A 24,599-nucleotide genomic window follows, 5' to 3' on the forward strand; every position below is an offset into this window, starting at 1 on the left:
AACCTGACTTTCCTGTGATTACTAAAAAGACAGAAATATTAAGATGTTTAATAGACTTTATTAACTGAATGAGTTGAATATTTTGAAATTAAGTATATACACAAGTAGTTATAGGAATGTCTTATTAAGTAACAATTTCATTTGATAATAAATTTATTAAAAATTAATCTAAAATATTCACCAAATTAAGTCCTTGTAACAATGTCAGGAGCTATGGAGGCTATGAGATGAACAGGAGCAATAATGATAATATTTGTTCTATAGATTTAGTTTTCCAGGCCCATTGTCCACCTAAATTTGGTAGATCTGCTTTGAAAAGCATTACAAACTATAGGATGTTTGCACCTATAGCTAAGAGCAGAATCTGGAGAACGAACTATACAATTTCCTTTAGGATATGTCTCTACCTTCCTTTAGTGATACAAATAGCACAAGCCTTTAAATCAAAACTCAATTTATTTCATGATAGAATCATAAGATTCCTTAGAGGTCATGTATTCTATCATTCATCTTCATGTGGAACATTATTTAAAATATCCCATAGGGACTGGAATCTTTCTGAGTTCTAACTCCACAAGCTTCCATCCAAAATCAACTTTAATAGTGTAACATTCTCTTCTCCTTCCTAGCCCAAATAACTTTACCTGAAGCTTAGATACATTTCTTTTTGTCTTGACATCAATAAAGGAAAAAAAAAACTACTTACTCTCCTTTATTGAAATTAACCTGAATACAATATGCAGTTATACAAATATAGCTTATACATTTTACAGATGACTCAAAATCATCCTGGTTTTCAGATCCTTTTCTCACTGTCTGCTGTTAGTGCATGCAAAAGAAATTCAAAGTAAGTTTAATTATACCTGAAGAAAAAATATAATTAGCAGGATGACAGCTATAAAAAGAAAGTACAAAGTCAAATACAAATAATACCCTACTTTGGGCACAGGCATACGCTCTTTTTTTTTCAGTTTTTGCAAGGCAAACAGGGTTAAGTGGCTTGCCCAAGGCCACACAGCTAGGTAATTATTAAGTGTCTGAAACTGGATTTGAACCCAGGTACTCCTGACTCCAGGACCAGTGCTTTATCCACTACGCCACCTAGCCGCCCCGTAGGCATATACTCTTAAAAAGCTTCAATTTTTATTTTTTTAAAGAACAGTCAATACTTGCATTTAAAATTCATCAAGAACAGACAACTTAGAAGACTCAATATATAGCAATTCTTGCCAATTATATATTCATAAAACAAAATACAAAGTGTCCTTTGGACAGTCACCCAATGTTTTGTATCACATTAAGACAATAACATAATGGATAAGGGTATTAGAAGTCAAATCTTTCCTCTAAAATAGTAAGTGTAGCTCCTTGAACAACTGGTGACCTTTCAGTGCCTTGGAACATTCTGTAAGACCATAAGGAGACTTGTTGATATGAATCAGTGAAGGAAATTTCCACACTGTAAGTATTCTATACCAATGAAGTCACAGGTCCAGACCCTCCATTTCCTCCCCACACTCCCATAATATAAACAACTTGAACTGATAATCAAATGCATAAGTAAGTAAGGAAAAACTACAACTTTTATCCCATGAAATACTGATCCTAAAATTTCCACATGGGTGTATGTATATTTGTCCCCTACCTCAGCTTACATCTTATATGAGGTAAAAAATAAGGTCCCCATTAATCTGGAGGTCAGATTCTGGCATACTCAGTCCTCCAAAACAGAGCCCCAAATTGGAAACAAATTAAGAAAGTCTAATGACTAACAAAGTTTCCAAACCAGCTATATAATTAATTCCTTAAATTCTCATTCAAAATTTTCCTATCTCCTAATTAATATATAATTTTGATATGCTAGAATACATGTTTTCTCCACTTATAGAATCAAATAGAAAACAAACTAGAAAGTTCAAGGAACTGTTGTTAGAAGAAATTCCAATAACAGCATTTTTGTCTTTGCATCCCTAGCATGCAGAAAGTGCTTAATAAATGGCTGTTGATTAACTGGTTGACAAATCAGCATGGAGCGCCAAGCCAAACAACCTGAAAACAAGACATACATTATCTCACTGCCCCAAAGCAAATATCTATATTGATAATCATGAACCATCAAAAATATTTATTTAGGGGGCGGATCCAAGATGGTGACAAGAAGGGATCGAGTCTTAGGAGCTCTCTGATAAAAACTCATAAACTAAGGACTCTAACTAAATTTTCAAGAGACAGAACCCACAAAGGGACCCAGGGAGGCAGTTCTCCTACTCAAGGTAACCTGGAAAAGAGAAGAAAGGCTCTGCTCCCCGGGGTTGGAGGGGCTGCCAGGAAGAGGGGTGGCCCACCAGAGCCAAAGAACCTCAGCCTCCCGGAGGCAGCCCCAGGGTGCTGGGAGCCTCAGCTCACAGTAGCGGGGGAGTCTCCTGGGCTGCACCCCGGGGAGCACTGGCACAGAGTGGGGGAGCAGCGGGGGACCTCTGCCAGAGCAAGCACGTGGAGCCCAGCCCTCAGGGCACACAGCCAGCAGCCTGGTCTTTCAGCAGCCTAGACCTGGAAACAGAAGCAGGTGGAGCCAGTAAGCAGGAGCCCCCAGGGCATGAGCCCATTGAGCTGAGGGAGGGGATTGAAGAGAGAGAGAGAGACTGCAGAGCTCTGTCCTCTGCCCCTGGAACAGGACTCTGGAGCTCTGACCACATTCAGATCCTGATCACAGTCTAGGCCCCCCATAGAACAGCAGGGCCCCCCCCAACTCAGCCCCGTGGCAGAGGGGGGCGCTTATGGTCATTCACAGCCAAGAGGGAGGACAGAGCCTCACACACTGAGAACCTTGTGGGAGTGTCCCAAAAGCTCAGGAAGCACCCCCCCAAAAACAGGCTTAGGCTGGGAAAATGAACAAAGAAACAAGAGGAAGACCATTGAGAAATATTTTGCAAATGAGCCCAAGAAGGATCAAAATACTCAGTCTGAAGATGAGGAAGCACAAGCTCCTGCATCTAAAGACTCCAAGAAAAACAGAAATTGGGCTCAGGCTATGATAGAGCTCAAAAAAGACTTTGAAAATCAAATGAGGGAGTTAGAATAAAAACTGGGAAAAGAAAGGAGAGAGATGCAGGAAAAACATGAAAATGAAGTCAGCAGCTTAGTCAAGGAAATCCAAAAAAATGCTGAAGAAAATAGCATGCTAAAAACCAGCTTAGGTCAAATGGATAAAACAGTTCAAAAAGTTATTGAGGAGAAGAATGCTTTTAAAAGCAAAATTGGCCAGATGGAAAAAGAGATAAGAAAACTCTCTGAGGAGAATAAAGCCTTCAGACAAAGAATAGAATTCAGGGAGATTGATGAATTTAACAGAAATCAGGAATCAATACTTCAAAACCAAAAAAAATGAAAAATTAGAAGAAAATGTGAAATATCTCATTGAAAAAACAACTGATATGGAAAACAGACTTAGGAAAGATAATTTGAAAATTATTGGAATACCTAAAAGTCATGATCAGGAGAAGAGCCTTGACATCATTTTTCAAAGAATTACTACAGGAAAATTACCCTGATGTTCTAGAAGCAGAGGGCAAAATAGAAATGGAGAGAATCCACCAATCCCCCCCGAGAAAGAGATCCCAAAAAACCAACTCCCAGGAATATTATAGCCAAGTTCCAGAACTCCCAAGTCAAAGAGAAAATATTACAAGCAGCCAGAAGAACACAGTTCAAATATCGTGGAGCTGCAGTCAGGATCACACAGAACTTACCAGCAGCTACATTGGAATACAATATACCGGAAGGCAAAAGAGCTTAGAATGCAGCCAAGAATGAACTACCCAGCAAGGCTGAATGTCATCTTCCAGGGAAAAAGATGGACTTTCAATGAACTAGGGGAATTTCAAAGGTTCCTTTTGGAATGGCCAGAGCTGAACAGAAGGTTTGATCTTCAGATACAGGACTCAGGTGAAGCATGGAGATTGGAGGAGAGGGGGGAAATATGAGGGACTTAATGGGGATGAACTGCATGTATAGAAAAATGATATTGATAATATTCATATGAACCATCTCAGTTAATAGAGCAGGTAGAGGGAGCTTTTATAGTTGAAGCACAGGAGAAACTGAATTCGAAGATAAAATATGGTGTAAAAATGGAGTCAATAAGAAAAAAAGGGAAATGGAATGGGAGAAAGAAAAAGGAGAGGGGGGAATAGTCCAAGCTATTTCACATAATGAGATTTTTTTTATTACATTGAGCTATTGCAATGATATGGAAGGGGGGAGGCAAGGGGGAATGAGGGAACCTTTGCTCTCATCAGAGATGGCTAGGAGAGGAAACAGCAAATATACTCAATGGGGTATAGACAACTGGAGTAAGGAGGGGGGAGCAGGGAGAAGTGATGGGGATGTAAATAAAGGAGGAGAGGATGGACCATGGGGGGACAGTGGTCAGATATAACACATTTTCTTTTTTTACTTCTTGCAAGGGGCTGGGATTGGATGGCCTGCCCAGGACCATAGGGCCAGGTGGATTCTGGACCTAAGGGGTGGTATGGGGGCTCAGGGCTTCTTGGCCCCAGGGCCAGGGATCTGTCTGCTGCGCCACTCAGCTACCCTACAGCAGAGTCAGAGTGAAAGGAGAGAGTACATGGTAGTGGAGAAATAAGAAAGGAGGGAGTTGCAATCAGCAATGGCAACGTTGGAAATATATGGAAGTAACTTTTGTGATGGACTTATCATAAAGAATGTGATCCACTCATGACAGAGTTGATGGTGTTGGAACAAAGACTGAAACACACTTTTTGTTATTATTATTTGGGGGAGGGTGCAGGGCAAGTGGGGCTGGGTGGCCTGCCTGGGGCCACATAGCAGGGTGATCATTGGGTGTCTGGGGCCGGATTTGGACCCAGGTGCTCCTGGCTCAAGGGCCAATGCTCTGTCTGCCACCCAGCCACCCCTACTATTATTACTATTTTATTTTATTTTGGGTCTTTTTTTCCCTTCTTTTTGGTTTTTGCAGGGCAGTGGGGATCGGGTGGCTTGCATGTCACATGGCTGGGTGATTATTGAGTTTACGAGGCTGGATATGGACTCGGGTGCTCGTGGCTCTAGGGCTGATGCTTGGTCCATTGCACCACCTGGCCATACCTACAATTATTACTATTATTTTTTTAATTTTAATTTTTTCTCCCCCCTTTACTTTTTTTGCCCAAGCAAGTCTATCTATATTCAATGGGGGAGGGGTATTTTGTTTACTTGTAAACAAGTATATCTTATTAATGTAAAGAAAAACATTTGTACAAAATGAGAATAAAAAATAAAGTAAAAAAAAAGAAAAAAATATTTATTTAGAAAGAAGTATGCTGCAGTGGACAGAGTTAGGAAGACCTGAGATTAGAGCTTACCATTCACATAGACTAACTGAGTGAGCCTGGCCAAATTGGCTGAACTAGACAACTCCCTAAGTCTATAAGCAGCAGAGCAAGTGCCACTCTACATTAATGAAGAAAGTAATTTCATATTAAGTTCCTACATTAGCAAAATCACAGATCTGAACCAAAAGGTAAATAAAGCAAAACTCAAAAATGAGTTGATCCTAAACAATGAGAGTAAAAAGCTTAGTGGATTAAGTTTCAATTATAGAAAACAAATTTTGTGGAATACATCATTTCCAGTGTTAGTAGATAAAAGACAGTATAAAATTACTTGGGGATTATCCACTTTTTCTGGCTACAAAAGATATAAAAGAATGCAGTGTGGAATTTTAGTCTCCCTTCTTCCTCCATAAAACACTGCAAAAATGTTTTGAGTCTGTTTATCAAGTGAGTTAGAAGGAGTTATATCTTAGCCTGCATTCATAAAATTTGATCTCTGTCCTTACAATCTTCATGGAGTCAATGTCCCAAAGAAATACATGACTCTAGATTTTACATCAAAAGATAGGACAGTATGGAGTGGCATTTTTAGATACTTAAAAACCTAAGTTGTAGTATATACTGAATCTCTTTTAAATGAATGATAAGATTGTAGGGATAGCACATGTTCAACTTTTTACCACTGTGTTTGTCACCATGGAGAAGGGTGAAGGAAGGGAGGATGTTAGAAAAATATGGAACTCATAAACTTGCAAATGGATGAATGTTGAAAACTACCTTTGCATGTAATTGGAGAGATTAAATAAAATTTCAATAAAGATTAAAGGGATGCCTAAGAGCCTCATGCCCTTGCAGATGTCAAACTAAATTTACTACCAACATCTTAGGAGAAAGGAGATCAATTTCTACTAACTAATCTTTGCTAAATTTGTACTCTCTCTCTGAAGAAGCCTTTGTTTGCTTCTATATCTCTTATCTAGAGAGATCAAAGAAGAAGAAAACAGTTACAAAATCACATAACTTGTGAATTATTATGGATGTCAGCTACTACTTAGTCCAATTCATATAATAGAAACTGCTGGTCATCCAATTTCTACTTGAAGATTCTCAAGGAGGAGGGTCTATGATCTATCAAAGCAATCCATACAATTTTTGGACAGTTGTAATCATTAAGAAATTCAAATGCTAGGAAAGAGGCTTCTTTGCACCTCCTCCTGATAATGTGTTTCAGGACTAACCAGAAAAGGTTTTATCAAAATACAGATCAGTACTAGATAGAATCAGAGCGTTTAATGGTCAAATTGTGTCCCCCAAATCCCCAAACTACCTATAGACAAGCCCATTGTACATAATTAGCCTACAGAGTATTATATTCTATATTCAACATTAGTGTGATAGAGGAATTCCATTCTATTTCCTCCAGAAACTCTCAAGATAATTTTGATATGATTTGTAAAGTATCTTGACTAATATTGTATCAGACATCCCTTTAGCAACCTGGTGATCCCTATGATCTCTCTCAGAACAATATTTTTTAATGCTTAAAATTAAATACCTAGGATTACAAAAGGAAATCAATTGTACTGAAATGCAGTTCAAGATGTTTTTATAAAAATCAAGTTTACAAATCCCAGATATGAAATCCTGTTACATAATTAATGGAATGAACCTAATAAAACATACTTGAAGTAATTTCTACAAATTTTATGTATATGAAAATTTAAATTTGGATTTAAGTTTTAATTGTGCAATAAAATAGACAACTGAGATATTTGAATAGCTAGGACAAAGATAAAATGAGAACTTCATCAATAAATTTAGTAAGGAACATTCCCCACTACTCTTTTTCTATTTACTCATTAAGGAAAAATGAAAAGACTCCTGATTAGAAATTCATTCTACCAAAAAATTATCATTAAAATAGTCCTTTCCCTATAAATGTTATTCATTCATGGAAATTTTAAAAAAGGAAGGGAGAGGATTGAGAATGAAGTTTTAAAAACTGCTTATTTGTAATACATTTATGAAAAGAGAATATGTAACATTATATTATTTACAGTTATTCAAAGAAACAGCAACTTTCAATTAGCATGTAGCAAAGTAATCACAATGTGCTATACTTCATATTTCATCAAAATATCCTCAAATATTCTTAAACATACTTAGCAGTCTATATATCATTAACAAATCATGAGAAAGTATCACAAATTAATATTACTTACTTTGGTTCTCCTATCTTAATTCCAGGATGCTGTGTGTAGGCATGTGAATGGGTACTTGGAGCAGATTTAAATGCCATTGGACAGATAGGACACTTGTAGAACACTTCACAATGAGAACCTTGAATGTGAGACTTCAGGGCTGCCACGTCAGAATACACAACATTGCAATGAACACATCTGTTTTTTTTTTAAAAAAAGCATTAATAGAAGACAGTTAAATTAATTCCAAAATAAAAAAGAAAAGCATTAAATCACTTTTTAAAAATTCAAAATGATATATTTTATTTGTCTTTTTTGATTTCGAGAGATTCTCCATAGATTTTATTTTTTTTTCTCTGCAGTAAAACTTTTTAAGGACTGAGAAATACCAAAGGAACCAGTAATAATATTCAAATGATTCATGTCTCACACAACTTTAAACTTTACAGGGACAAAAAACAGTCTAAGGTAATACTGAGAGACAGGTCTATTAGTTTGCAATACAGAGTTAGATTGCTGTGTTGAACAGAACCACTAATAGGAGCTGGATTTGAATCCTGGCTTTGTGAATTTCTGTATGATTAGATTACATCAACTAGCCACTCAAGGTTTCAGTTTCCTCAGCTGTAAAATCGTAGGTTGGAATATATGACCTCTAAGATATCTTTCTTCTAACACTTAAATCCTGTGATTTGTTAAGAGCAACTCTGTACTCAAGGTGATTCTTAAGTTGGAGAATCACTCTGTAGAGTGGATCGGTTCCATCCCTATAGCCCAAATCACATCTTCAAACAGGGGGTGGGAGTAAATCATATTCTACTACAAGGTGGCTTAAGAGACCACATCAAGAAACTGACACCAATAACATGACTGGTGGGAACTTTCTCTACTTGCTTTCCAAACATATGTTAGCTGTTAATACATTAAATTATTTGTCCCACAGGTAGGTACATAAAGATGCTAAGCAAAGTTAACCTTTCACTGTATTACCATCTGCCTTTTATCTACCGAGTAATATCTTCCATTATACTGGTCTAATTTAATGGCAAACATTTTAAATGACAACATTAACTATACTCCGGAAAAAAATCAGTATTATTGGACAAAAAACTGCTTCTCCACCTCCATGACATTGCTCTTCACACAGTATCTCTTTTATACTTGGCCATCTGTCTTTTTTTTCCTTTAGGATCATTTCAGTGACTGCTAAAATTTATTCAAATCACAATTACATTCTGCAAATTCTGTCTTTACCTAGACTTCCACTTGCTTTTAGCTTTAATCAAGATAATTTCATTCTTATTATACTCACTATGGCCTTTATCTGAATTGAAGTCTTTCTTTTCTGAGCCTTCAAGGTAGTACACACATACCAGGCATTTTGTGAAGTCATTTTTATTTAACTGTTAGCACATGTCATGTAAAGCTTCTTCTACTCAATTTGTTATTCTTATACTATAGGAAAGTATTACTCAAAGAACTTTGTTGGTGAAGCATAAATCTTGTTAACATATCAGATCCATTATTAATATTAAAGCCTTACCCACCTGAACTCATCTTGAGAGTAGAAAAGCAACGTAAGCAAACTAAAATCCTTCTGGATTATAAAGAACTGCTATTAAATTAAACAGAGAGTCATTACAATATGATGAACAGAGAACTAACTGGACAGTTATGGTAAGGAGATCAGGGATACTCCAAGACAGTGCTGCCATCAATTCATCAGAATGACCTTGGCCGATTCAATACCCCTCTCTGTGTCTCAGTTTCTTCTACTTTCTAGTTGGATCAAAGAATCTCTAAGATCCCTTCCAACTTTAAATTTTTATAAATGTTGTGAATTCAATGACTCAAAAATTAAGCTAATCCCACTATCATTTATGAGTTTTAAGTAATATAATGATTTGTTTCACAGTACAATGAAATACTTTGTTGTGGGTCCAAGTTCTTTTCCTGAAGGCATGCTTACTGTATGTGACTTTCTCAAAAAAAAATATTGTCAAGATCACTAGAAAAGAGATCTTCCCAAAATCACATGTACTCTGCAGATCCCTTGAGGCAAAACTAAATACTTTTAAATATTTCTCTCTTCAAGGAAAAACATAAAAGTAGAAGCTCTCCATATCTTTGCTTTTGAGTCTTTTTGAACCTTGACAGAAGTTATTCAAATAATTGCTTTTATCACCGCCATGAAACCAAAACATTAAATTGTGGAAAAGGCAATGATTTAAAACAAGGAAGTAGATGACCAGGGTAAAACTTGCAAAAATCAAGTTAGATCCATAGATACTGAGAGGAAATGTGACCTAGTATAAAGAGTGCCAGATTTAGACTCAAGGAACCCCAAGTTCAACTCTCCTGTCAGAGCTCTGTTAAACTCTATGAACATGAGCAAGATATTTACTTAGAATCTCAATTTCTTCATTTGTAAAATGGGGGTAACAATACTTCTATATCCTATCACAGGAGATCATAATAAGCAAAGCACTTTTCAAACCTTACAAAGCTATATATATATATATATGTATATATATATATATATATATATATATATATATATGTATATATATATATACATATATATATATGTGTGATTTGTTATTCATTTTTAGATATACTTGGCAGGATACAACATACAAATAAATGCTTGCAGGATGATAAACAATGAAGAGGTCACTAAAAGTAATGTGAAGTTAGGAAAAATACAAAAATAAAGGGAGCTCTAAAGAGACAGAATAATTTTCTGCTTTAATGTAAAAATACTCCCATTCATAACTAAAAAAAATGATCTTTAGAACAAAGGCTAGTCCAGTGTTGGAGAAAGAGGAATCTGTAGGGGAAGAATAATTATCTGACAACACAAGTTAGAAGGGAAATCAGTCCTCAAAAAAAAGGAAATCTGGGAGTTAAATTATCTCTAGTACCAAAAGCAATATTTCTTTGGAATATTTTGGGATCCTCAAAATCTAAACTACATAAATTACATGGAAAACAGAATTGCAACCTTGGTAGCAAAAGCAAATAAAGTAATAAATAAGGACTTAGAGATAGGTATTGTGGTATTGTGAGATGACTGTGGTAAAATTTGGGTTTCTGAGACTTCAGAGGCAAGAGTATAATCTGAATTTGAGAGAAAAACAGGACATAGACCTCATCCCAAAGGAAGATCCAGTTGCTCAACAAAATTCTCTTTTTTCTATGAATCACTTCATGAATCTCAAGTTGTATTGGGTCAGATATCATCAGGGTAAAAAGAAGGTATATTTTAAAAGGTACAAAGATACAGTCATTCCACTGAAGAAGCTTTCTGTGCAAAGCAAAAGTCACTAGAAGCAAATAGGTAGGCACCTCACTGACTAAAGTAAGTGATCCAGGGATAACTATATTAGGAAAAAAAAAAATTGAAATGGGAGAACTGAGAAGAAACAATCTTCATTATGAAGTTAAAATACTAGTTACTATTAGCCATCATGCAAGCAATGTTGAAAATTATTAATCATTGCTTTGGGTAGGGTTTGGAAGTATGGCCATAGGAGAGTGTGTCTAACTAAGTCTTAGTAATAGAAAGGTATTTTCATAAGTATTTAGGCAAGAGATTTAGGTAGGGTAGACCACAATTTGAAAATTCTGTGATTAAAGAGATTTTTTTTCCTTCAAGAAAAGTATAATGGAGTGCCAGAGCTGGCTCAAAAGAGCCAACTATTAAATTTTTAGTACTGAGCATTTACAACTTGAAAATTAGCAAACACTACAAATAATGTTTTTATTTAGAGTTATGTTAGATTACTTAGGTTTAAGAGAGTGATGAAGAAAATGTTAATAATTCAGAGTAATCTTAGAAGTATCCCCTGTTTTTTTCTAAGAATCAGTTTTTAACATTTATCACCATACTCTATTTACAAACTATATTTAGAGAAGATATGCATAGCTCTATATATCTGCAACCTCAGGATGAGACAAAGAATTTGTCATTTAAAAAGATTTTTACAAAAAAGTTAAAATGTAAAGTAATGGTCTTTTTCAAGTAAATTGAAAAAAGTCAACAGTTACAATTTTTTTAAAGTCAAGGACAGAGTTTATAAGCTTCTTTCAGTCTACTCACAGGGCTAATTTTGAGAACTGGAAAAAAAGCATTTAGGTATACACTTTTCCTTCTACATTAACTTCAACATTTTCTACTTCTACCATGCTCCAGACAGTAATATTTCAATTAATATTTAAACAATATAAACTAGTGGCAAAATTTAAAATCTAAGGGAAAATGTTTAAAACTAATGTTTATTAAAATATTAAATATCATGGTATTCATTAAAAGTATATAACAATTATCAAATGTAGTGTTCTAATGTGTCAATCTTTTAATACATTAACACATTAAGCTACCTTACATTTATATTTTCTTTATAAAGCTTTCTATGTATCTTTCTTTATAACCCAATGCTTTTCATAACAATTATTTCATTTTTATCCTAGTACTATTGTTATGGAATTAAGGTATCAACACCCCTATTTTATGGGTTGGGGCATCATGCATGACTTTATTATGTGACTTGTCCCAGTTGATGGCAAAGCCAGAGCTAAAAAAATCTAGGTCTCCTGATTTCTAGCTCAGGACTCTTTCAGCAAGATACTGAAATAAAACAACATGACAGGTTTTTGTAGAAGCTAAAAACTGTAGGAAAAACAAGGACTAAAGTATAAATATGGAGCTATTAAGAAAGGGAAAAGGTTACAGTAGATTCAGAATTTAACCTCAGGCATAACAGAGTTCCCTCAAAATCATCCCATTAACAACTTAATTTTAGTGCATTTAAGTAACAAAGATTTTAATAATAACGCACCTTTGAGTATCACATTTTGAATACAAAAGTACTATTGTACACAATATTATTTTATGTTTGATATATAATACAGTAATACCTCTATTAACAAGGAAGATGTAGTCTACAGTTCTGTTTTCAGAAACATCATTGTCAGAGGCAGAATCTAAGCAACATATATCAAAAAGTAAAGCAAATAATTTATAAATATCAAATGCTAATTGTGTCAGAAAACAAACTACATCTGGGCATTGTGAAACAGAGACAGGAGTTGTTTAGGGGTTTGGGGACATAAATTGTGCTTTATTCAAAGAAGGAAGAGAGGACAGGAAAGATCCAGAAGGGATCTGTCCAGTGGGATGGGCTCTAGGGCTCCAGGTTTTAAAGGACTGGTGTGGATAATACAAACACCAGGTCTTTTCTTACAATGAAAGAAGATACCATATGATTTAAGTGAAGTGATAAAGAAAAGTAAAGCAAGGACACCTAAGGAAAGCTTCAACTTAACAACACTGTCTAGTACAAGCTGCTTGTCTCTGGCTGTGCTCCAGAAGAACATTTGTGCTGAAATTCAGTTTACTTTGTTTTTGCACAGCTGTACACAATAAATCAGGAACACTATGCTGAGCTCCAAGGTGTACACCAAGGTTGCTCAGGACCTATATGGTTTTTTTTCTTGGTTTTTATCAGTATTTTACGGAAAGTTTAAAACAGAAAAAAAAAACTTCGTTGTCAGAAGATTCGTTAATTGAGGTATCACTGTATACTAATGAAAACTGAGAATTCAACTTAAATTCAATCTTTATTAAGCACCTACTATGTGCAAGGCACTGTGTGCATAGACCACTCAAAATGAGATCTAATAACAAACAAATAAATAGTACTTGCACACAAGCAAATGACATACTGACCGAAAACCAACTCTCCGAGTATAGTGCAGACAGTTCTTGGTGACATGGGTCTGGAAGTGGACCGATCTGCAGATTGCCCCACACTCAGGGCACGTATATGGAGATTTGTGCTGATGGATTCTCTGGTGTGATGCAAAACTGCACTGGTTAGGAAGCAGCATCTGGCAGATATTGCATGTCTTCTAAATAAACCAAAAGGGGAAAAAAAAAGTTTGGTCCCACTATATAATTTCTAATCTGCAAAGAACTTGTTAAACCTCAAAAAAATCCATCTCTCATTTTAAATATTATTATTGTTACTGAGGTTAAACCCAAGGAAAAATGCAAACTAAAGAATCAAGTCAACATGTCACTCCCTAACTCATGAAATGCAAAATCAAAGAATGGATTAAAGTCAAACCAAAAGTGGGAGCTAAAAAATACTAATAGCTTTACACATATTTCCTAATTTTGTTAGTTTGTGGCACTTGCTTCATGCTATCTTAATGCAAACATTTGCACTTAATTTTACCTTATAACAATAAGGGAAAAACATTTTACTTACAATTAAATGTTAGAGACTAAATTTTACTAATACTTATACAATTAAAAATCATGCTTACTTTTTAAATGCAGACTTGGACCTTGGCAATAATCACAATCCCAACCAAAGTACTAAAAATAAATTTTAGACTAATCCATTCTCTGTCATTTCAGTAACATGAAATTTGAAATACAGGAGTGCAAAAGAACATCTACAGTAATTAGTTGTTCTTTTTTTAAGTACCTTAATTGGTCTTTAAACTGATAAAGAGACCTTTTTCTTTTCCCTTAAAAGTGATTAAGACTGCTGATATATCAAGGTCAGAGATTAAATGACAAAATAAGCTAAAATTCTATGAAAAAGCTTTAAATTTTGAAACTGTTCACCTATAAAATGAAAATGAGTCATTATGACCCTGTCTTTAATTTTAAAACCTATTTAAAGCCAAAGCATAGGAATCCAGGACTTAGTCATAGCTAGCAATTTGAGACAAGAACTAAACCCAGGTCTTCCTGACAATAAGTCCAGTATAACATACTGCCTGCTATAAACAAGGTTGAGGCTTTCTAGAAAATCTAACACAACGTAACAAATGTGTTCCCTTTAGTCCTGGGACTCAAATAAGAATTTTTCCAATTATTTTACTCACATGTCAGGGAATTTGGAAGTAAAAAATGATGTTTTCCAGTTTTCCATTGTTGGTCAATTTTTGGCTTTTTGATCAAGTTTGCTATTTAAATTTCAAATATAAAATAATCACAAAATTTTATAGACTAAAAATAATGAGCAAATGATTTTATATTGATTTTTCCAGAAAACAAGGCAGCACAATTTGATGTATAGAAAAACCAGTCTCAAAGCTAGGAAGACATAAGTTCAAGTTCCAAATCTTAAATAAATATATCATCTTATTGCTCTGGACAAGTCATTTAATTTCTCAACAGGACAAGTCATTTAATTTCTCAACATTCTAGGAAAGTTTCTAAAACTATGATTTGTGATAAATATCTGTATTGCTAGAGGGAGCTTACTATACTAAAAAAAATTGTATGTCCTATCCCTTTACCTTTGGCCTTAATGTTTTTAAAGTGAGACTTTAAAATTCATTAAATTCGTTAAATACTAATTATCATCAAAGAAAGACAGCTTTTGAGGATCTTAGAAATCCATCTAGTTCAATCCTCTTTTTAAAGATGAGTGATTTGCTCATAGTCACATAGTGACCAAAAATACAGAACTCAGGACTTACAGTTTTTATTATTACACTATAGTTCCCACCACAAAGCAAGGATGTTTCAGATAGTTTTTTTTTATGAAATACAACCCTATTAAAAAGATGGCAAGGTCCTATCTATGTAAATACAAATAAACATATATGTAAATTCATCCATCAGGATGTCTACAATTTCATAATAACTATTCATTTCTTTAAAAATCTTCTGCCTTCATGATGTATTTTTCGATGCCTACTAATGAAGGACAAGGTTAATTCCCCAGTTTCTTGAATTGTCTTGGGTTTATGCTGTTGATGTTTTCATATACTAATATCTAGAACCGAAGTACAAGTCTTATTAAGCCAACAATGGGTTATGCTTTGCAGAATAATCTCATAAATCAAATTTATTAATGGTTTCTCCTTTTACAAATCTAAGTAATACAAATATAATTGTGGGCTTATTGGTTGATAGAAAGATTTTATTGTTTTTAACAACGTTATTAACTAGTGCCAAAGGCATCCCTTGGTGTCAGACAATTCAAAAAGTGTATTTTCATTCTGAAATATTAAGAATCTTTACTCATAGGGTTCTTTATAAAAAATGTCAAAAATATTTTTAGTTTGCATTCTCATTTTATGTTCATCAAGGTCATTCAGGTGACAACAAGCCTGTAGGGCAGAAAGAAATGAATAGGAAGAGTTCTCACCAGAATCAGGATCTACTATAATACACTGGATATGGGGGCAAAAGTAACTGGTGAAAAGTTGACTAAAGATTGGCTTGTGCTTGTGCTGTTAGCTGCTTTGAATTTGATTTTCTCCTTTTCATCCCAGTAACAATACAGTTTAATCCCCAAACTAAAAATAAGTTAATTTGATCATCCTTAAATCTGGGGCATCTTCTGGGGTATTTTAAAAATATTTATTGTTATATACATACATCTATAGATATACACACATATATAATATATTTAAACCACATTTATTCATATATTTCTCCTCTTCAAGTCACTTCCTTTTTTTCCCCCTCATCTCCATTCTGAAGAACATAATTTACGTTTTCTCCTTTATTCCTTTCATCACAGCTCCCAAACTGCTTTTATCACAACAGTTGCCCTAAATCCCCAAAGGCCTAAAATAAGACTAAGTATTTTTAAGCTAACTCATCACTTTCAGCACATAAAGAACTAAGTCTTACACTGACTAGAGAATGATGATCTAGACCAGAAATTCTTAAACATGGGACCTTTGAAATTAAAAATAATATTGGTTTCCTTTATTTTATTTCATGCATTAAAAAACCTTATTCTATGAAGGGGTCCTTAGGTTTCATGAGACTGTCAATGACTTCTATGGAAAAAATATTAAAAACTGCTGATAGCTTAATTTAAATTGTCACTCGTTTGGGGGGAAAAATAAATTTCTTACTGGCATAATACTCAGAGAAAATGGTAATGTGTTTTTAAACAGCACTGGGGGGACCTATTCTGCTGACTTTCCTTATAAAAGTTGAAATTCATGGCACTGAATGACACATGTGTTTTGGTAGGGGTTTCCAAAGTTTATATGTTTTTCAAATCCCTATCAATGTTTGATTAGCTCAGTCAAAGCACCCATGACTCATCCTGAAAAAGTCATATTTATTTTCATCATTTTGATTATTTGTGTAAATAACTCATTAATTTTTGGACTAATTGGATATTGGTAGGTATAATACATAACAAAAAATGAAAATGGGGGATCACTAATTACTATTTACTAGGGGCAGAGAGATGGCATGGTGGAGAGAAAGTGGAACATGTAATCAGAAAGTCTAGAGTTCAAATCCTGCCTCAATCACTTCCTTAGCCATATGGGCTAAGTTCTTTAACTTCTCTGTGCCTCAGTTTCTTCTGTAAAATAGGAATAATCTCACCAACCTCACAGGGTTGTTATGAGAATGAAATGATTTAATATATGTAAAGTGCTTTTGCAAACCTTAAAGCACCATATAAATTGCTATTATTATTGCTGTTGTTAGTAGCAGCATCCTCACTGTACTTATAAAATTTTCATAGCTGGTTGTATAAGGAACTTCTTGTCTATGGCTTTGCAGTTAATTAAGGGGACAAGATATATTATAACTGCTAGGCTTCACTGTCAGATGGAGATGACACTAATTCCATACCTCTGACATCCTTTCTACTTCCCACTCCCAATTACACTTTAGCAACAAAATATTTTCTTGTTATGGTAGAAGAGAAATATGTAAGTAAATGTGGCACATATTTCTTTCTGTTGAGAATTCCATACTTGACTTTCCATCAGTATTTGGTCAAAATAGACTATATTCGCTTGAATCAGTATTTTAATTAGGGATCTAAAGGTCCCATAAACTCTGATAGTTTAATATGATGGCCCATACATACTTTTAATAAATTGGTTCTGTTTCCTGACTGGTCAGGCAATCTACCATGCTTTGTCTGATTTTTTAACAGATTTATATACTATTTTGTTAGCTGACTTTTTTCTAATTTCAAAATGAAAACACAAAGCATTTCATTTCATTCACCTGATGCATACTAAGTGTTTAAATTTAAAATATTTATATATAATTTCAAAGGCAATTGTAATTTTTTTAAAAAGAAAATTCTATAGTTAAGAGAAATGCTTTTAGATTTTGACTTATTTTGTCACAGGCTCAATTAAGAGCAAAAGCCTAAGCAGAACTCTGTTTAAAATTATCTTACCACATTTATTGAGCTTCAGAACCAAGCCACAATTTATCTTTTGCCATCTATGTATTAATAAGTAGCAATATAAAAGTGGAGAATCTGGAGTATTCTTTGATAACATAAGAAAACGGCAAAAATAAAACTTCTTATTCCAATAATAGAAACATATGGATTTTTTTCATATTCCTTCCAAAGCATCTTTCTTTGCAGCACTACAAAAGAAAATCTAAATGTTATGCCACAGAAAAAGCCACAGACCAACCATATGAATTATTTTTGAAATGATTAAGTAAAAGAGTTTACAGTATTAATAACCCCACACTTACAAATCCCCACCTCCACTGTTAGTGTGGGCCATAATTTGGCAATCTATAAAAGTGAAACTCTACTAGCTTTCGAAAAAACCTTTGTTATTGAAAATTTAGTTAGTGGCTAGATTTTGATTATTTTTTACAAAAATTAAAAACAGACAGCATATTTTCTATCCCCAAACCATCTTAACTTCACCATTTCAGTTTGACAACTATATACTGTCATTATGGAACTACAAAGGAGTAAAAGGGGGCAGAAAAGATGGAGACAGAAAATGAAATGTCATTTCTTTGGTCTATTATGTTTCAAACTCATATGATACAAAGCCCAAGTGTTAATTACATATTAAATCTACTATATTCAACTCCAGGAGGAGCTATACTTTAAAATTCTTCCATATATGCATACTTTGAAAAATAAATAGTATTTCTTAAAAGTGCTTCTCATCTCCAGAATTCCTTGTCTGTGTTTTAAGCAGCAAAACAAAAAATAAGACTTACCTTTTTAGTTAACCTATCCTGATGAAGTAGAAAAATGAAGCTTCTCTTATTACCTTTCCTATTCTACAGGGTACCCATTTCAGTCACGTTACAACATTTTTAATAAAGAACATTTCACTAGGCCTAAACATCCTGGGATTTTAAGAAGAAAAAGATAAAATTTATTTATTTGATGAAACATCAAATAAAGAATGGATGGATATAAAAAATGCTTTGAGTTTAAAAAGTTCAATATATTTGTTTTGAGAAAAAAAGACATTTTCATATTCATTCTCAATTAAACAGTCATCATCATCATCAGAAGGTGATGGAAACAAACCTGCAATTTCCTCAGTTCCAGAACCTTTCCAGATTTACCATCTTTGACAACAATTAGAATCAGTATGTGGAGCTTTCTCAACAGGTTGGTTGCTGTTATAAAGTAGGTCTCCCTCATTTAACACTTTCATCTCAACCTGACTGTTTACCCTTGCTTTCTCCTGTTCCCTCTAAGACCTGAGAGTCTTACTAGGGGTTTGTTGCGAAGACTAAAGGAGAAAGCCCATTGCCGCCTCATGAACGTGATTAATAGTCACACCCTTCATCCAAATTACATACAATACAAGACAGGTTTTTTTTGTTCCCCCCCATCTAGGTAAATCAGCCTGCACTTGTACCACTAGAGTTCATTTAAATGTTCAACCCAGAAGCCATAGAATATCACACTTAAAAAACATACAAGGTATCATCACCTAGGACAACCTTCTCATTTTTCAGCTGTAAGAAACCAAATTCCAAAATGGGGGATGTGACTTGCCCAAGGGCACAGCCCTGGCAATAGAACTCAGCTTCCCTCACTATTAACTCTTCCTACCTACAATATTCTAGTTTCTTTAAATGTCAGAAACATAGAACTTTAGGTCTAGAAGAGATTAGGAATTCACTGTGCCAACAGGCCTTAATCAATGGATTTAATAGAAATCTTTTAATCATGCTTGATTTAAACACAAGCCTAAAGACACATTCTTTAAGATTCAGCTAATGTACATTAGTTATTTCATTTTGTTGGCCCTTCTGCTCTAAGGCTTATTATTTATTTATTTAAGTGCAAGCTTTGTTCTCATTGTGAGATTTTAATCGAAAGAACTTTTAAAACAAAAGTAATCAGGTTGGAAGTATCATGAACAATTATAATGTATGACATGTTGAGTTTCAGTAAACTTTTAATTGTGTCAAAAAATCACTAGGAAGGGCAGTAGTCATTAGCTTAGTAAATTAGAATTTGCATCAGAAATCACTTATATGAACAATCTATCAATTTTCAGATTGGTGAAATATCATGAAATAACATGAACTATTACATGTTAGAAACTGTGGATTCTAGTCCCAGACTAAGTGACCCTGAGTAAATAAAAACCTCTCCAGATCTTCTTTAAACATTTAAAATTCCTTAATTTCTGTATTATTATAAAGAATTGATCTTCTGCTGTGACTATATAGACCAACCTGGTTAGCCAGGGAAACAAGGAGGTAGGTCTACAAACCTTAAACACAATTATTTTGAAGAGTCAGAATACATAATTAGAAAAATGAATAACAGAAGGAGGTAAGAAAATGAAGTTCAGTTTGCATTAATCAGTATCTAGCTACAGTTTTATTAAAGAGATTAAGTAATGACATGCCAATACATTTGAACATTAATTATGAAAGCTGACTTCAACTCCCTAGAACTGTTTTGCAATTTAAGAAAACCAAAATATATTTATAAAAATATCTATTTTCTATACACAGAAGAGACTCAAATTTAAAGACATTCTATTAATTTACTCTTTTTTAAAAAAAATGTAATTTTTAATAGAATGGCAAACAGAAAAAAAGCTCCCATAAGAAACTGAAGAACTCTCCTATGAAGTCATAGAAACTTAAGTATTATACTCTTCCCTGTATTAAAGAGAACAACTGGATTTCAGCCCAGGTAGGGTCAACATTATTCATAATGTGCACAGTTTAGTTGAGTACCTGTTGGCTGACTCTGAGAAAAGTATTTCCAAATCACCCAAATTGTCTGACTCAGAAATATCTGGGTTTGTTTTATTTTGTTTTTCTATCTATGTCAAAGATGAAGTAGTTTGAGATCCAACTTACAAAGAGTGAATCATGAATCCTTCATCTAAATAAAATTCTCCTTCAATCTGGAATTAATGCTTTGAAATAAATGTGGACAAAAGACTACAACTACATGCCTTAGTTTATCTGTTTTCATGACATGGTGTGTTAGTAGTTTTATCAACTCACTGAGTTTAATATTTATTTCAATGCCAACATTTCGGCCTTAAGTCCAAATTTTATTATTCATAAAATCTTGACAATTTGAAATGTTCTAACTGTTCCATTTTTTAGTACTTTTTCAAAATCAAATTGTATGTACCTGAAAGGTTGCTCTTTTAGCTTCCTCTGAGCAACTATAGCATTCCATGGTTTTCTTATTGCTCATTATATCTGGTGTTTTATTTTGAAATTTCTTCAAGTTGACTCCAAGTTCCATGAGGGCAGGAAGTATTTCTTATCATTACTGCTAAAGTCTATGGTGTCTAGGACACCACTTCCACACAGTAAATGCTCAAAAAAAAATTGTCATTTGACAATGAATATTGAGCATGTGTGTCTAAATGAGAATCTATACACAAAACACATATAAACATACATAATACACATATTAAAATCTTTTTCCAATGGTTTATATTTATCCTTGATTTTCAAAACTTACGATAGCAAAGAACAATTTCCAATAATGTTGGCTTTGAGAATTGTCTCGGAAACAACAGAATGTGTGTTTTGTTCTCTGAGTACTAGCCTAACTAAAAGTGGAAAAGCACATCATGAGAAGATCAATTATCCCACAACTATTATTGGTTATTTTAGTCATAGCAACTTCTGAGGGTCATCTACTAAATAAAACATAGAGAATTGGAGCAATAATGGTAATACAAATTTCACCAATGAAAATGTCTCAAGTATATGCCTGTATGTTTTATATGTATACATGTGTGTGTGTATATATATATATATATATATATATACACATATATGTATGTCCATGTATTTGTATATGTGATCTACCTGTAACACATACTGGCTTGTGGGACCCTGGGCAAGTCAGCCAACCCTTCAAACTCCCAAACAACTCTCCAAGGCTGTAAACACTACAGAACAGTTATTTATCTGCACTGGTAGAAGGAATTTCTTAGCCAGGAATTCACTGAAACAATGAAAGTACAGCACTGGACACTTTCAACAAAAATAATAACAACACAAACTCTTTCATATTAGAAAATTAAGTTCATCAAATATTTTTATGTGAGAATCCCTTGATGAAGTTAGAAGCCTCAACAAAAGAGATTAACCTCAGAATAGACATTTACCCAAGCACATTTGCTAGCTATTCCATAATGTGTATACTAATATTTTCACTCACTGACTATTCTAAAACAAATAAATAATGTAATACTAACAATCAATCCTAAAACCTGAAAACTATGTTAATAATGGTATTATCTTTAAAAATTTCTAGATTATTATTGCATATTTGGGGTAAAATTTCTGCTGAGAAAATGGAAAATTTTTCATGAGAAAATGTCTTTTTGTCAAACACAATCAGAGATAGTCTGTTTGAAGTTAAAATATGCCTAATGTTAAAAGTTATATTGATATATAAGTTACTCATAAATATCATGGCCACCTAGCAGTAACATCTGAAAATAGAATGGAGAATTAGGACCCAATCAACTCTATATAAACTTCTACAACTATTCCAAGAAAAGCAGATCTAGAAAATAATACTAAATAAAAGATTTCACTTTGCCAAGGCTAACATTTCTACTTATATCCTCAATCTCTTTCCTTTTCAACAATTCTTGATACTTGAGCCACTGTTCATTCCCCTGATTCCTCACTGTATATCTCTTCCTATTCACTTGTTCCTCATTTACTGTCTGCAAATACAATCTGCTCCTATATCTCCAAAAGTCAAAGAAAAGAGAAAAGTAAATATTTTTACAAAAATAAATTATAACAATTCTTTGTATAGGGTCAAAAAAACTGGAAAATTGAGAGGTGACCATTAACTGAGGAATAACTAGGAAATTATGGTATCATAATGTAACACAACACTACTATATGGTAAGACACAATAAAAAAATGGTTCCAAAGAAACCTGAGAGTTTCACATTAAACCTGTGATTTAATGAATAGAGAAATAAGCAGAACTAGAAGGAGGATAATCTAGATAATAGCTAGTGTGAAAATGAGCATTTTTGAAATGATTAAGAAATCTGGGTAATGTGATGATGACCAATCATAATTCCAGAGGATAAAAAAGGGAAGTATGCTATCTATTCACCACCTGATAGAGAGGTGATAGATTCATGATGCAGGCATTTTTGGCATAGTCAGTGTGGGAATTTGTTTTGTTTAAGCATGAATGTTTGGTTAAAAGGATTTGCTTTTCTCTCTTTTGAGGTAGTATGGGATAAAGAATTTGGTTTTCAGTTGGGGAAAGGAGAGAAAATAAATATTTTCTGATTGGGAAAATATAAAAGTTTTTAAAAGAGAAAAAAGGGGGGGGAAGCATAGTTCACTCTCCTCTATCCTTGAAAAATCTTTCCTTTTTTATGACATCCACCTTTACCTTTGATTCCTCCTCTCTTTCATCACCAAATTTCCAGAGTCACTTACATTGATGCTTCTATTGCCTTGCCAGTTATTTACATCTCAACACTCCATAATTTGACTTTTTAACATATTACTCTTTGGAAACTTCTTTCCTATCTCACCAGTGATCTCTTACTCCTAAAACAGTGGCCTTTTCTCAACTTCAACATTTCATCTTGTTTGCACAATTCTGTAGCACACATTCTCCTCATCATTACCTCTTTGAATCCTCATCAAGGTATCATCTTATTAAGCCTTCACTGAATTTCCCCTTCTAAATCCTAACGAACTTGTTCTCCTCAAATTTATTTATATTTCCTTATCCATGTAAATATTATATTTTCCCACTAGAATGGAAGCTCTTTAAAGGAAAGGATTATTTTTTGTTTTTACATTTCTATTCTCTTCCTAATCTAAATTTGACTTTTTAAAAATTGTTTAACTGAGAAAATCTTATATTTTTCAGTGTAAAGAGGGCGCTAAAATTGAGAAAAGTTTTTTGTGACTTTCCAAGTCCCTAAGATACCAAATTTGTAAATATATTCACAAAGAAATGTGAGGAAATGCATTAACTAAAAAGCAAAGAAGATACAACTGCATCTATATCTAGACCTGCTCATCATTTTGAAGATTAAATAAATTCTAACCTTAATCATAACCCTTTTGAATGAGAGAGAGGTGACAGCATAAGAAGCTTACCTGATTGAAAGAACACCAAGCATTATTACTAGAATATCCCCTAGAATATCAATTTATTATTCTCTTTATTTTGACTCACCAAGTTGTCCTACTCTTCTTTAAGGGCTCAACTATTTATAACAGATTCAAAATATTGCAAATATGCTATCAAAATTTAAAGGCTGAAATTAACCATGATATATTCAATACTTCTGAAATACAGTGGAACCCCCCTACTAATTAACTTCCTTTGGGAAAGGGGGGGGGAAACTTCAATATAAGTTTAAGGTCCTAAAAAAAGCAGAATTTGTTTAAGTGAAGCTCACTACATTTTGTCAAGTAACTTTAAAAATAATACATGAATACTCAAATATTTTAAAAGGTTAATTTCATTGATCATGCAGACTCATGAAAAGAAGCAGCATGAAATAAATAAAAGGCTGCCCATTGGGAAATTTATTTCACTAAATATCAATTCATATTTGTTAAACTACCCCCCTTCAAAAAAAAAAAAAAGATTTGCAAACCCCAGCAGGAATTCCTTTTAAATGGAAGGAGTGCCACTTATTTCTAGCTGAGATTCACTGAAGTGAAATATATTATTCTGAATTTATTTCCTGGCTATCATCCCAGATACACCATTAACCAGGGCATCAATTAAGTATATTTGACTTTATGTGA

General features: G+C 33.7%; 1 protein-coding gene across 11 annotated transcripts in view; it reads right to left on the reverse strand.

The window, feature by feature from the left end:
* ZNF532 (zinc finger protein 532) overlaps positions 1-24,599 on the reverse strand; it is a 125,098-nt gene that overhangs the window by 43,233 nt on the left and 57,266 nt on the right. For all 11 annotated transcript variants that reach the window (XM_074200654.1, XM_074200651.1, XM_074200653.1 and 8 more), the window contains 2 exons: positions 13,287-13,468; positions 7,577-7,753 (listed from right to left, as the gene is read on the reverse strand). In XM_074200654.1, the coding sequence (XP_074056755.1) occupies positions 7,577-7,753; positions 13,287-13,468 (359 nt within the window). The remainder of the gene's footprint in view (positions 1-7,576; positions 7,754-13,286; positions 13,469-24,599) is intronic.

Source organism: Macrotis lagotis, chromosome X, assembly GCF_037893015.1.
Source record: "Macrotis lagotis isolate mMagLag1 chromosome X, bilby.v1.9.chrom.fasta, whole genome shotgun sequence".
NCBI classification, from domain to species: domain Eukaryota; kingdom Metazoa; phylum Chordata; class Mammalia; order Peramelemorphia; family Peramelidae; genus Macrotis; species Macrotis lagotis.